Source organism: Podospora bellae-mahoneyi, chromosome 7 (assembly GCF_035222275.1).
Source record: "Podospora bellae-mahoneyi strain CBS 112042 chromosome 7, whole genome shotgun sequence".
Taxonomy (NCBI): Eukaryota; Fungi; Ascomycota; class Sordariomycetes; order Sordariales; family Podosporaceae; genus Podospora; species Podospora bellae-mahoneyi.
In genome coordinates this window covers 3,022,499-3,035,648 of record NC_085886.1, presented here as the reverse complement: position 1 = coordinate 3,035,648, position 13,150 = coordinate 3,022,499, and the positions used below count along the sequence as shown (strand labels likewise).

General features: G+C 51.3%; 5 protein-coding genes across 5 annotated transcripts; 3 read left to right on the top strand and 2 right to left on the bottom strand.

Moving 5' to 3' along the window:
* Positions 1-3,176: 3,176 nt before the first annotated feature.
* On the top strand, positions 3,177-5,167 carry ERG3 (c-5 sterol desaturase). The gene is made up of 2 exons (XM_062882615.1): positions 3,177-3,993; positions 4,057-5,167. Exons 1-2 carry the CDS (start codon positions 3,746-3,748, stop codon positions 4,844-4,846), a joined length of 1,038 nt encoding a protein of 345 aa, XP_062728677.1. The 5' UTR covers positions 3,177-3,745; the 3' UTR covers positions 4,847-5,167.
* A 1,092-nt stretch (positions 5,168-6,259) lies between these two features.
* On the top strand, positions 6,260-8,422 carry QC761_710630 (uncharacterized protein). The gene is made up of 5 exons (XM_062882613.1): positions 6,260-7,192; positions 7,216-7,461; positions 7,532-7,650; positions 7,706-7,830; positions 7,894-8,422. The coding sequence occupies exons 2-5, from the start codon at positions 7,422-7,424 to the stop codon at positions 8,060-8,062; spliced, it is 453 nt and encodes a 150-aa protein (XP_062728675.1). The 5' UTR covers positions 6,260-7,192; positions 7,216-7,421; the 3' UTR covers positions 8,063-8,422.
* On the bottom strand, positions 6,262-6,651 carry QC761_710640 (uncharacterized protein; the record flags this gene model as incomplete). Its single annotated transcript, XM_062882614.1, has 1 exon — positions 6,262-6,651. The coding sequence occupies one exon, from the start codon at positions 6,649-6,651 to the stop codon at positions 6,262-6,264; it is 390 nt and encodes a 129-aa protein (XP_062728676.1).
* A 323-nt stretch (positions 8,423-8,745) lies between the features above and the next one.
* Positions 8,746-10,923, top strand: QC761_710620 (uncharacterized protein). The gene is made up of 8 exons (XM_062882612.1): positions 8,746-8,987; positions 9,080-9,124; positions 9,204-9,235; positions 9,303-9,413; positions 9,481-9,568; positions 9,635-10,097; positions 10,151-10,295; positions 10,354-10,923. Exons 2-8 carry the CDS (start codon positions 9,112-9,114, stop codon positions 10,492-10,494), a joined length of 993 nt encoding a protein of 330 aa, XP_062728674.1. The 5' UTR covers positions 8,746-8,987; positions 9,080-9,111; the 3' UTR covers positions 10,495-10,923.
* Positions 10,924-11,462: 539 nt separating this feature from the next.
* QC761_710615 (uncharacterized protein) lies at positions 11,463-12,614 on the bottom strand (the record flags this gene model as incomplete). The annotated part of the gene is made up of 3 exons (XM_062882611.1): positions 11,463-11,864; positions 11,920-12,030; positions 12,273-12,614. 3 exons carry the CDS (start codon positions 12,612-12,614, stop codon positions 11,736-11,738), a joined length of 582 nt encoding a protein of 193 aa, XP_062728673.1. The 3' UTR covers positions 11,463-11,735.
* Positions 12,615-13,150: the final 536 nt, after the last annotated feature.

Sequence of the window (13,150 nt, the reverse complement as noted above, 5' to 3'; positions counted from 1 at the left end):
CGGCTTTGAGCTGCTTGACGCCGCTCTCTGTCTGCGGGTCCGTGACCCGAACCGCAAACATTTTGGGAATTCCCGCATATAGATGTCTTGTATTGCCGGGTTTGGGCAGACTGCAGTAGATCCAAAGTTGCTGTTCAGTTGTTGGTGGTGTGATAAGTATGGAATCGGGTAGGAAGTCGCTTGGGCGGGGACATGGAATGTGTGTGGATTTTCGGGCTGGGGGAGGTTAGCTGGAGTTTGGTTTAAGGGGGGAAAGGGGGGTGTATGTACCCTTGGATACGGTTGGCAAGGTATGAATGAGAGAGCGTGGGCCTCTGGGATCATAGTTGTGAGGAGGAGAAAGATGATACTGGTGAGAGGAGTCATGTCGTTGAAGGCGAGGGTTTAGGTGGTGTTGATGGTAGATGGTTGGAACTCGAGCTGGTTGGTGACTTCTGTTTTGAAGGGGGGGAGGGTGAAATAGTTTTTATATCATACTGGCGTTGGTTCTCTTTTTTTTATTTTTTCGTTTCGGGTCCAAACTCGACAGAAACCGATCCAGTCGTGCTCTGGAATATTTCCTTCGTGACAGCCCCGTGTTGTCTGTGTTGTCCCGCCTTGTTGGTGTCTCTACCGCTGACAGCTCTGACCCCTTGTTTGATGATGGTCTCCGCCGTACACCGGCTCTCTTGGCTGTTGTATTCCGTAGCCTTGATGAAAGCGTCCAGCCTTTTGGCAACTTCCAAGCGCAGGTAGATGTTGCTTGATCTGGATTCAATGGGGCGGTTTCTCGTATATGCTCGGGTGATCTTCCAGTTGGTATCATGCTCAACCAGGGCCTTTCCATCTCAGGGAACCGCGATATTGGACATCTGCCACCAATCCCACAACGGCGGGACATGGCGAGGGCCGGGGAGAAGAAGACGAAAATCATGAAGAAGCATGTAACGGTGTGTTTGAGCATTATGGCGGTGGTTTTGTTCAGCAGTCGTTTTGGTTCTGTTAGGAAGGTCTTCACTGAAACTGCGGCAGGAGAAAGAAGATTTGTCACGAGGTAGTCTACTCCAGTCATATAAACTATCCCGACTGTCCCCTCTTCTGGCTTCTTGAGCGGCCTTCCCAGAATGGCAACACTTGGCGATGAACACGAAGCAGAGACAAGACTTTCAAGGTCGTAAAACATGTCACCAAATCCATCCACTCGGATATCGGCAGTCATTTTGGCGTGCAAAATTCGGCGAGAGGTTGCCGAGAATGACGCCGCTTCAGGGGAGGCCGTGGGTAAGGTCGGCTGTTGACGCCGTTGGCGTGTTTTATGATCTTCGCGCATCATGAGGCACAGCTAAAAATAAGAGAAGGCCAAGAGGCAGCATTTCTAGAAGATGGTTGTGTGTGTTTGCTTGGAATGTTAGAAGAAGGTGTCACATGCTAATAGAACAAGAGGTGAGAAAGGGGTTGCTACATTGATAGCCGCTACGCCAAGATGGTTGAGTGACACTTCATATTTATTGTACACTCTGTTACTAGGAGGATTTCAGAGCAGGTACGGTCAAAGTGGGATGAGATTGCTATGATGCTCATGATCTGCCTCACAGGAGATCAAGATCACCGCGTTGTTTCCATCGTTACCGAAGCTCAGGAGTCGGTGGTTGAAATGGGCATCTCAAACAAAACTTTCAGAGACTTCCCCTGTTGTCTTGGCAGTTTTGAGAGGGTGCTTTGGTTTCATTATGCCCGGTTTGGCTTAGGTTACATCTGTTACATCAGGGTAGGTGACATCTGGGGTCTCTCTCAGGGGTAAGAGTTTCGAATGATTGGAGATGGTTGACTCTTTGTGAACAGGTCCTCAAGATCGCCAGCGACACTGGTGTTTGTAGACGAGTTTCCGACCTTGATAACTATGCTTTGCATGAAATCACTGCACTGCGAAGTAAGCCAAAGCAGAATATTACTTCAAACCCACCTCAAAAACTGTTAAAACACTTCCAAAGACAATCAACAAGCCTCGAAAGATAGTTAATATACGTTGAAGGGCAGTGACCCAGTATGTTTCCTATCTCAAAAGGTGTAAGTAGGCGATCACCACAGGTGTTACTGACTTGCAGTAAAACTTTTCATGTCCAGGGCGTGCATGGTAGGGATGTGATAGCATCTGATCGATCAACTACCTTGGACCCAAAGGTTTGTAATATTCAAGGTGGCGTGTAGAGTCCGGAATGGTATCCCATGGGGCACCCAGCACGCTGGTTTCCGGGCGACTGGCCAACTATACTGGAAGCGTCCCATGTGACACAGAAGGTTTCGACGATTGTGTCGACAGACAGTGTTCATGAGCTGGCCATAGAGCGATAAACAAGCTGACAAGTACCTCTGAGATGAGACCTCGTGTTGTTGGTTCGAGCTGCAACTTTTGTTTGGGGCTGGACAACTCAAACTATCAAGATGAGGGGAAGACCAACCCTCATGAAGACGGTCGTGATCTAGGCTGAACATGACCTCTAGTGATAGCCACGTTGATATCCAGTATCTGTCTCGACTGGAGCTACCAACTAAGTGGTCGTGCAGACAGTATGTAGAAGCAGAGAAAACTGCCGCACGGCTTTGTTAGTTCAGTATCGCGTCGAATTTGCTTCGAGAGGGGATCACTTTTCCACGGGGATCTGGGCATTCGGTACGTACACGGGGATGGCAGATCACAAAGATCACAAACCAGACAGAGCGACCGTCGAACAAGATTTGTAGGAGGTTTTGATGGCATCCCGACCATGCCGAGAACTCCGGGCGACATGGCCCGTGAGAATGGCAGAAGCTTGGGCCCCAATGGGATCAGAGATGTGCCTGGCAGGGTTCGTGGCTTCGGGCTCGGTGTCGCTGCTAGACAGACAGTGGTAGGTGCGTAGAGGCCGCTTGATCTCGCAGGTGCTTATCAATCTATGTGGGGGATCTAAGCCAAATCAGTCTGCGATTGGCCAAACCACAGTCTGGTTAGCAGGCTCGGCCTCGGGTCGTTGAACGGACACCATCCCATCGAACGAAGAGCTCACGCCATTTCTGCCGCATGGCAGCTTCGAATCTCCGGGAGTTAGTGCCAGATCTGGGCGAATCAAAAGCTTGAGAGCCAAACGGATCATGCAACTCGACAGTTTGGTTGCACGACCACCGCCAAAGCGATTGGATTGACGGCTGTTGTCCCAATTCTTCATCCCAACTGGTGCCATTCCAGCTTGTCGAGACCTGCTCGGTCCAGGGGTTGCGGTCCAAGACGGACGATGATGGACAGCTTCTTGATTAGGAAGCTCAACCCACCGCCCTTTTTCAATGTCTATCAGCAAAAGTATATTATGTGTATACAGCATTCACAGTCCGATCAATTCCAATCTCAAAGATACCGGCCCCCATCTTCCAGACAACTCTTTCACACTGCAGGGTTCCGTTCTTGTGCAATCATCCCCGTCCCGTTCGGAAACAGCGCGGCCGAAGAATCAGAGGCTCCACCGTTCTTAAGATTGCCCCCTGCGTCCCTACCAGCGAAGGTCGTTGCCAAGGGTGTGGAAATCGCACTAGAACAAGCCGGGGAGTCGCCCTCTCGCTCACGCAATTTTCTCGACCGCTGCTTCTTTTTCTCTCGCCTCCTCCCCCCCTCCCCCCATTCTCTTATCTAGAGCAAGCTCGCGTCGCGTGGGAGAGGGACCGTCTCCGTCAACTTTGTCTTTTGCTTCTCATTTTCTCCCGTTTTGCGCATTCCACTGCGCACAATTCTTTCAAGATGGACGTCGTCCTCGAAGTTTGCGATACCTTTCTGTTCGATTACATGTACCAATGGGTGCTCCCAGCGCGTCCAGCTCCATCTGGCCTCACATCCCAGACCTTTGCCAATGGCACCTCCATGTCAACATGGCAGTACAAGCCCGCGACAGAGTACCTGTACCTGACACCATCACAAGCCGCATATGGCAGTTTATGGGCTAGAGATAACATCTGGCGCCAAGGAGTGTCGCTGTTCCTCATTCTCTGGTTAGTTTACCCCTTCCTCTCACGCAATGCCCACCCCAAGTGACACTAACCCTCCCTCCCCAGGATCTTCGGCTTCCTAGTCTACTTCGTCTTCGCCTCCCTCTCCTACCTCTTCGTCTTTGACAAGAAAACCTTTGAGCACCCCAAGTTCCTCAAGAACCAAATCTGGCTCGAAATCAAGCAAGCCAACGAAGCCATGCCCATCATGGCCCTCTGCACCGCCCCCCTCCTCGTCGCCGAGGTCCGAGGATACGGCTTCCTCTACGACACGCTCGACGAAGCCCCCTGGCCGTGGTGGAATTGGTTCCAAATCCCCCTCTTCCTCTTCTTCACCGACTTTGGCATCTACTGGATTCACCGTGGCCTTCACCACCCCTGGGTGTACAAGCACCTCCACAAGCCTCACCACAAGTGGATCATGCCCACGCCCTTTGCCAGCCACGCCTTTCACCCTCTTGACGGCTACGCGCAGAGCCTGCCGTATCACATCTTCCCCTTCATCTTCCCGCTGCAAAAGGTGGCGTACGTGGCGCTGTTTGTGTTTATCAACTTTTGGACGATTATGATTCACGATGGGGAGTACATTGCCAACAACCCCATCATCAACGGGGCGGCGTGCCATTCAATTCATCACTTGGCCTTCAACTACAACTATGGCCAGTATTTTACTCTGTGGGATCGGATTGGCGGGAGTTATAGGGCGCCGGAGCAGGAGATGTTCCAGAAGGAGGTCAAGATGAGCGAGGAGCATTGGAAGAAGGAGGTGGAGGTGATGGAGCAGATCCAGCTGGAGGTGGAGGGGGAGGATGATAGGGAGTATGAGCCTGAGATGGAGACGAAGAAGAGGCAGTGAGGAGCTGTTTCTTTTGATATCAAAACTTTCTTGGGGGAGGTTAGCTTGGGGTTGACCGTTCTTTTGGGTTACCACCCTGCGGCGGCTAGTAGTCTGGGGTGAGGTTGAGCAGAAAGCTCACGGTCGGTGGTGTTCATGATGAAAATGTAATGGAAGGGTGGTTTCATGTTGGGCTTTTGGGAAAGTAGGGTTTTTTGTCCAGTGATGGATAGTGAGGGTTTTTTTTTATATGAGGAATGCGCGTCTGTATATAATAATTATCTTTGGGTTGGTTTGGACATGTTAATATCATTGGGAAGAAGGAGGACAGGTGGGGCCGGGGGCATAATCCAAATGGGCAGCAAGCAAGGCGAGGGAGTAGGGTTGGCGTTTTTTTAATGAATGAATGGTTGGTTGGGTGGGAAATAGGGGGTGGGGGGAGGAGGGTGGAGGACTCAAACACAAAATAGGGGGTATCTCCTGATGGGGATTGCTCTTGAGATACGTACATATTAGTATAGGTATTCTTGTAATATGACCCGTTGGCAATGGGTTGGGTTTGAGAAAGGGATGAAAGCTTATGGTTGGAGAGTAATGGTAGAGGAGGCCTCGGTGGCTCTTAGTAATGATGAATGGATGTGTCCATTTTGAAGGAGAACACTATGTCTGGATATAAGGGTCTGGCCGTGACATGTCAAGATTGGGATATGGTCTTCAATATCTGCTATAGTAAGTATCAAAGATCGCCTGGTCAACCTGAAATTGCACAGATTAGCAACCATATTCCGAGTTTTATTAAGAACCATGCTTCTAGTTTTAATGACTGTTCCTTCGAGCACATTTCCCATCTTTTGTTGAGGCCTATATAAAAGGCAAGAAGCTCTCGAGAAGCACTGGAAAAATGGGATAGCTCTTTGAAGACATTTTGGTATATCTCCAAAAGACATCCAATCATCAAGCTTCTTCACCCTGAAAACAACACTGAAACCTGATCGAGCGGGACACATCTCTTTATTTTCGCCTGCGTATGTAAAAGCCTTCAAACTCCCTCCTCCCCAGTGGTATCGAATGTCCCTCCTTCCTTCTTACCCCTTTTCCCGCCCCCCCCCCCTTTGCTCGCCACATCATGTGCAATCCGTCCGGCCAAGGAAACCCGTCCCATGTAAACGCCTTCGCAGATTATCCCGCTCCAAAATATGAAAAAAATCAACAAAAAGAGTAAAAGTAGGGGAATATGTAAATAAACAAAAAAACAATAAAAAAATCAAGATAAAGAAAAAGAAGGCAAAGTAATTAACGATAGTGGTTGGTTGGTTTATGAAGCCAACCCCATGATATATGCTCTGTTTTCCAAACAGCAGCAGCGAACAGGAAAACCTTAACCAGACCAAACAACCCCCCCCCCCCAACAGACTCTCGGATTTGCATTTCCCCCCTCACGAGAAACTAACAAACTTTGGATCCCTCGGCCTCCCATCCGCCCCAATCCCATTCGCCGCAAACCTCTGCTCCATGTACACCCTTCTCGCCTCGTCAAACTTCAACCTCCTCTTCTTCATGATATGCAAGATCTCCCTCTTCGCGCCCTCGTCCAGCCCCGACCTGGAATCGCCCGCTGCCAGGTTGGTGTTTAAATCGAAATTCGACGACGAGAGACCGGCTTCCATGTCGGCTTCAAAGGACGAGTTCCCCGGGAGGCGGGAGTAGAGGTACGAGGCTGTGCGGGATTGGGAGAGGTGGGGGAGCCAGGTTGCGCGGAAGAAGTAGGCGAGGGTGGTGAGGATGAAGGTTAGGAGGGTGAGGGTTGAGTAGAAGAGGTAGGTCATGGCTGCGGTATATCGTGATGGAAGTAGATGTGCGCCGCCTTGAGAAAGGTTGAGAGAAAACGTGTAAATCGACCTCCTGGCGAGTGTGTTTTGTTTATGAGATGTCGTCGGGGCAAAAAGAGGTTGCGTTTGCGGCCCAGAGATCTGGTGGATGTAGTCTTGCGGCGGAGGCCTCGGTTCGTTTCACTTCGGGGAGATCTCGAGATGCGGCGTAAAGCACTGACGTGATGTGATGGTTATGGAGGGATGGTGATAACGTCGGAAAGCAAAAGGAAAAAGAAACAAAAAGAGTGAATGAATGTAGAAGGGGTCAAGACAGCAGCAGTCAGAGGAATGTGGTTCTGTACATTGCAGTGGCGCTAATGCGACTGGTGGTTGATTGACAACTTCCCAGGTTTCCGGATGGTTTGGTTTGCTGCCGAATGGGCAACAAGGCAATGATCAAGCTGATGACATTTCTTGGGGCTTGGAGCCAAGGCCCGAGCTTCGTCAGCAGGTGAAATGACGGATGCGGTGCTTGGGAGAAAAAAGCACGGGCCAGCTTATGCAAGCCAGCTTGGCCAGCCGCCAAGAGTTTGCTCTCAACTGATAAGAAGCGATAAGGAATTATGGGCTAAACCCCTTCGGGATAGTTAGGCGAGCCCACATTGCTGCGAGCCAGGCAAAAAATCCAGGCGTTGGATCTCGAAATTCAAGATCACGAAACGATTTCGCAGACGACTTCACTCGAACCGCCTCGCCCAACCCCAAACCACCCACACACCGCCAAAATGTCCAACGTCTCTGCTGATCTCATCTGGGAGGTTACCCGTATGTCTGGCCCGAGAATGCGTCACGAACCTTCAAGCGAGCCCCAGCTAACGAAAACGCACACACAAAGGCCTCCAGAACGCCTTCCTCGTGAAGCGCAAGGAGAGCGGTGGTGTCCAGTTCTCCCGCGACCCCCTCAACCTCACCAACGTCCACTCCCGCAAGTACGCTGGTTACGTCAACGACAAGGTACGATAAGATACGAGTGAAGGAGTCAACAGGAACTGATATATACATGGGTTAGGCTATCGGTGTCGTTGCCGGTGAGAACAACACTATCCAGGTCATCTCCAAGAAGGTGTCCGCTGGCAACAAGCCCGCCTCCGGCAGAATCGTCTCTACCATTGGCGCCTCCAAGGCCAACCGCAAGTCAGTAGCAACCCACTCGAAGTGAGGGTATCGCCAGCCATGCTGACAGTGATGGATTTACAGGACCTACAAGTCTATTGCCAAGCAGACCGCCAAGTACCGTGGCGATCTCCGCCAGGTCGCCGTTGCCCGCGCCTCCGCCATCCGTGCTTCCCAGAGACCCGTGAAGCCCTCCCCCGAGCCCAAGCTCCGTGGCAACGCCGCCAAGAAGGCCGCCGAGAAGTCCGAGTAAAGGATGGAAACGGGAAAAAAGGGAAAACGTTTATAAAGCTCTGATGTTGAGTCCGCAACTCCTCGGGTAGACAGAGAGTTGCATGACACGAATGGGATGCCGGGGCAAAATCGGAACAGGGACGGATTGTCAAATCTTGCATTCAGGAATGGGTATGGCGTTTGATATCCACAAACAGAGGATCACCCACTCAGTCGGGATCTGTTTTGCAGCCAACGGGCGGTGTTGCGGTCAATATACGAGGCATTCATAATGATCATTCGCTGAAGAATCGACGAGCTCAAGTGACGACATGCGTAGTGTAAAAGGTGTCTTTTGGTTCAGGGGTATTTATTTATGAAAACAGCCATTGAACCCGCCGGCGGGTTCTCACGAGCCTGTTTGGGATTTAAAACATGGAATGCATCCCGATCTTGCCCGAGTCCAGTACCCGAGTGTCGGGCCTCGGAACCCACATGTCGGCCAGTTCCCGCAGTCATGGCTGGCCCGTGCCGCGAGTTGTTCGCGACTGAGGACTGATGACCGACGGAGACGTATCACGGCTGTGGTAGCTGTGGTAACTGAGGGAGGGCAGCAAAAGGGGATGCGTCAATTGAGTTTTTCCAGGCGGGAGTCTCCCCGAATAGGCGATGGCGCCTTTGCTCGCCTCTTGTTTCTGTGACACACTGTTGTACACTTGGCCCTCCGGCAATAGTAACGGACCCCTCCCTGGCACCCCAGCAAGATGCCGGCTGAGGGGGAGGAACGCGGGGCAACTGACGACACGGGATCGCGGTCAGCCAAGCATAACCCCGCCAACTCTACTTAAGCTTGAGCCCCCCAAGCTTCCCCCTTCTCCCGGATCCAGCTCAACCAGATTCCCATCATCCCAATCCATTGACCGTTAGATTTTAACTCTAATAGCCTCTACGCACTCGCCTTCATTGTAGGTATTCCCATGTGATTCATTGCTGATTCTGAACCCCCTTTATCTCCTCGGAAACACCGCAAAGCTGACAATCACATTGCGCTCAACAGCTACCCCTCTATATCCCCTTTATATTTTCAAGATGGTCAAGGCCGGTAAGTGTTTGCCCGAACCGTGCAACATGCGCGCATAACTGGCATGGAAAACGAGACGGGAGTCTAACAATGGGAATAGTGGTTGCTGGTGCCTCTGGCGGTATTGGTCAAGTATAGCTTCCTCCGTCACTACCATCGCCGTCATGTTTGAGCGGCATTACTGACCGGACGTCCGCAGCCGCTCTCCCTTCTTCTGAGCCTCTCCCCGCTCGTTGACGAGCTCGCCCTGTACGATGTTGTGAACACTCCCGGTGTCGCTGCCGACTTGTCCCACATCTCCTCCAAGGCGGTAAGTGACAGACACACAATCGCGAACCGCGAACCCGCGAACTCCGGCTGACCTTTGCCGCAAACAGAAAACCACCGGCTACCTTCCCGCCAATGACGGCGCCAAGGCCGCCTTCAAGGATGCCGACATCATTGTCATCCCCGCTGGCATTCCCCGTACGTCCGACTGGTGCCGTGCTGCTGTCCCGGCGCATAAGTGTTGACGATGACCCCCCACTCTAGGCAAGCCCGGCATGACCCGTGACGATCTCTTCAACATCAACGCTGGTATCGTCAAGGGCCTCATCGAGGTTGCCGCCGAGGTCGCCCCCAAGGCTTTCATCCTTGTCATCTCCAACCCCGTCAACTCTACTGTCCCCATCTCCGCCGAGGTCCTTAAGTCCAAGGGTGTCTTCAACGCCCAGCGCCTCTTTGGTGTCACCACCCTCGACATCGTCCGCGCCGAGACCTTCGTTGCTGAGATCGTCGGCAAGGCCAACCCTCAAGAGCTTACCGTACCCGTCATTGGTGGTCACTCCGGCGAGACCATCGTCCCTCTCTTCAGCAAGGTCACTCCTTCCGTCACCATCCCGGATGACAAGTACGATGCTCTTGTCAACCGCGTCCAGTTCGGTGGTGATGAGGTCGTCAAGGCCAAGGATGGTGCCGGTTCTGCCACCCTCTCCATGGCCTATGCCGGTTACAGGTGAGCATAATCATCAGAGAAAGAGGTTAGGCTATTGCTGACACACATACCAGATTCGCTGAGAAGCTCCTGAAGGCTGCTGCTGGTGCCAAGGGCCTCGTTGAGCCCAGCTACGTCTACCTCCCCGGTGTCCCCGGCGGTAAGGAGATTGCCGAGAAGACTGGTGTCGACTTCTTCTCCGTCCCCATTGAGCTCGGCGTATGTTCCCACCCCCCCCCTCCACCAGTCTTGACCTCTTATGCTGACAAGCGAATAGCCCAACGGTGCCGAGAAGGCTATTGACATCCTTGGCGACATCACCGAGAAGGAGAAGGCCCTCCTCGCGGCCGCCGTGTCTGGTCTCAAGGGCAACATCTCAAAGGGTGTCACCTTTGCCCACAACCCTCCCCAGAAGTAAACAAACCCCCATATCCAAAAATTTCTTTTTCTTTTCTCTTTCCTACCTCTCTTCGCGCGCGACAAGCCATGTGTAGTTTACCAAGTAACTTCTTTCGTGGCTTTTGTTTGTTTGTGCTGGAGCTCAGAGTGATGAATGTGTGACAACGACCCCCCGATAGAGAGCAAACAAATAGAAATGCACTGTTTGAATTTGTAACAGAAACAGGGTAGCTGATTGGTCTTTTTCTCTCTCTTTAGGTTGTAAAGGGCGTCATCTGCGTTCATGACTAAGCGATAAGGCTGGCAGGAGTGCCTTGTGAACTCTTGAGATCCTTCTAGACGGTTGGAAGGACGGGGGAGGTTGTGGAGTCGACAAGGGGGTTGGGGGAGCATATAGAGTGTAGTCTCTGCCAGTTTTTACATAATATACACGGTTATTTCTCTTTGAGCACAGTGTGAGCTTGTCTGCAGTTAGGGAACATGGTGTGGATGAGGAGGTGTCCAGTGTTAGGTGTGGGTGTCTTTTTTTGGTAGTCATATATGGGTGGGTATGGGGGTGAGGATCTGTCGAGTCTGTACTGTGTGGGAAGATCATTCCAAGCATTGGCATGGCAGCAAATGGGTGTCATGCATGAGAGAGTATGCAGCTGCGGGTACATGTGTAGAGGGGCTGGTAGATAATCGAGGTCAAATATGGAGCATATATCTCGAATTTTCTACCTCTTCAGTACCCTAACATTGACCTCTTCCTGGTCCGCCAAATCCTATATCTGTATACACTCTTCAATCTATCCTATCTAGCTTGGCAGAACGGGACTGGGAAATAATGGTGAGGAGAGAGACAATGTCAAAGGTGTTTGTGTGTGTGTGTGTGTGTGGGTGTGTGTGTGTGTGTATGTGTGGGTGGATGGGTGGGTGGATGGGTGGGTGTGGACGAGCAAAAGGTAGATACTATTCTCGCAAAGACATTGTAATTTCACACTGATATCGTCTCTAAAGATTTGAGGCCACGATATAAAGTCATCAGGTGGTCACAGCAACACAACACATTTGATATAGAGATAAAAAATTATAATTCAGTCAAACCACCTCTCATAAGAATCCATTAGGTATCACTACCCCGCCCGTTTCTTTGAACTCCAAAACTCCCATATGCACCTTTAAACCCGGGATGATGCTGTTCATAAAGTTTCAAAACCCAATGCTTGTCCTGTCTCTAGGACCAGCTACGATCAACGATGAAAAGGAGAGGGAGGCCAGCTATTTCGCAGGCAAAGTCTTGATCTGAAACACCGCCCCTGGCAGCTCCGTCGTCTCGGCTTGAACAGTAGCTTGTATCCCCATCGCCGCGAGGGCTCCCCTCACGATGCCGCAGGGTACCCATAGGAACTGTTTACGTCAGTGTATTTGTGAAGATTGGGTGAGAAGGGTGGGTAAAACTTACCGGTTGGGCTCTTACAACAGCGGCCTGTTGCGCCCCTCCACTTCTTCCTCCCGTCTCGACGCTCATCCGACTTAGTGGGCGGAAGTTGTTGTCCGTTAGGACGTACACGCCCTGTTTCCACCAAAATAAATTGTCAGCATGTCCTTCCCATATAAAAGTTCCCTTTCACGTTGCCCCCCTTCTCGGCAATCCGTCTGTGATATCCAACTCCTTTCCTAGAACACATCTCTGTCCAAATGCGCCTGACATCTCCGTGCCTATCCCAATCCAGCACCCCCCTTCCCCCGTCACCCATCTTGATCCCCTTCCCACCATCACACAACCCCCCACTTGACAGAAAAGAAGAAACTCACCCTATGATTAGTTTTCAGATTATCCACCTGCTTCCTAAAAACCAACCCCCAGAGATCCTTACACACAAACTTGATCACATCCAGCGCGTCCCCAAACTTTCCCCTATCCTTCGCAAACCTCTCCACCAGCCCCTGCCCAACCCGGTACCCTATCCCCTCCAACCGGTAAAACGCGGCCTCCCTTTCCTCCTCTTCTTCACCCTCACCCTCAGAAATCTCCGAGTTTATCCGATACGACATTGGCACAACCTCAATCAACAAAAAATCCAACGCCGACGACGAGAGGAAGCGCGCGGTGGGATCGAGGTGGTTGTAGGGTGGGGGGACGGGGTCGAAGGACATTTTGGATGTGGTCAATCAGTTCGCGGTGAGGTGATTGTAGGATGTCGCGTCGGGGAGGTGAGGTGGTGGTTTAGAAATCGCGGGTTTGTTTGTTGCAAGTTGGAGCTCGAGATGATGCAAGTTGTTGAACAAGAAGTGATCCCCGCCAGTTGCTTCCCGGGAGCTTTGAAGCACAGAGCCAAGCCAAGCCAAGCCAGGGACTGTGGGGCCAGACGCATGTAACTATACAAAATATGCGACTAAGGCGTATATCTCAGGGGGCTGATGACAAAACAAATCATAACCATCTCATCTATCCTGGGTGCTTCTAAACTTTGAAAAAATATGCCAACTGCTTGAAACATTCAATGCCTATCTCCCAAAGCCAGCTGTTATATTTCAACGAAATCACATTGGCTTCACCCAACTTCAGTCCACTCTCACAACCACATCACCAAAATCACACCACGTTTTATAAATCATTTATCAAATTTCTAGTCGCAAAGCAACCAATGGCTTAAAAACAATCCACAAACCATGGGTATATCAACCCTCAT

Bases quoted from the DNA above. Each gene is read 5' to 3' on its own strand.
- ERG3 (XM_062882615.1), top strand. From the start codon at position 3,746: ATGGACGTCGTCCTCGAAGTTTGCGATACCTTTCTGTTCGATTACATG. The intron at 3,994-4,056 runs GTTAGTTTACCC...CTCCCTCCCCAG, and splicing joins TCGCTGTTCCTCATTCTCTG to GATCTTCGGCTTCCTAGTCT.
- QC761_710630 (XM_062882613.1), top strand. From the start codon at position 7,422: ATGTCCAACGTCTCTGCTGATCTCATCTGGGAGGTTACCC. The intron at 7,462-7,531 runs GTATGTCTGGCC...GCACACACAAAG, and splicing joins TCTCATCTGGGAGGTTACCC to GCCTCCAGAACGCCTTCCTC. The intron at 7,651-7,705 runs GTACGATAAGAT...TACATGGGTTAG, and splicing joins CTGGTTACGTCAACGACAAG to GCTATCGGTGTCGTTGCCGG.
- QC761_710620 (XM_062882612.1), top strand. The intron at 9,236-9,302 runs GTATAGCTTCCT...GGACGTCCGCAG, and splicing joins CCTCTGGCGGTATTGGTCAA to CCGCTCTCCCTTCTTCTGAG. The intron at 10,098-10,150 runs GTGAGCATAATC...CACACATACCAG, and splicing joins ATGGCCTATGCCGGTTACAG to ATTCGCTGAGAAGCTCCTGA.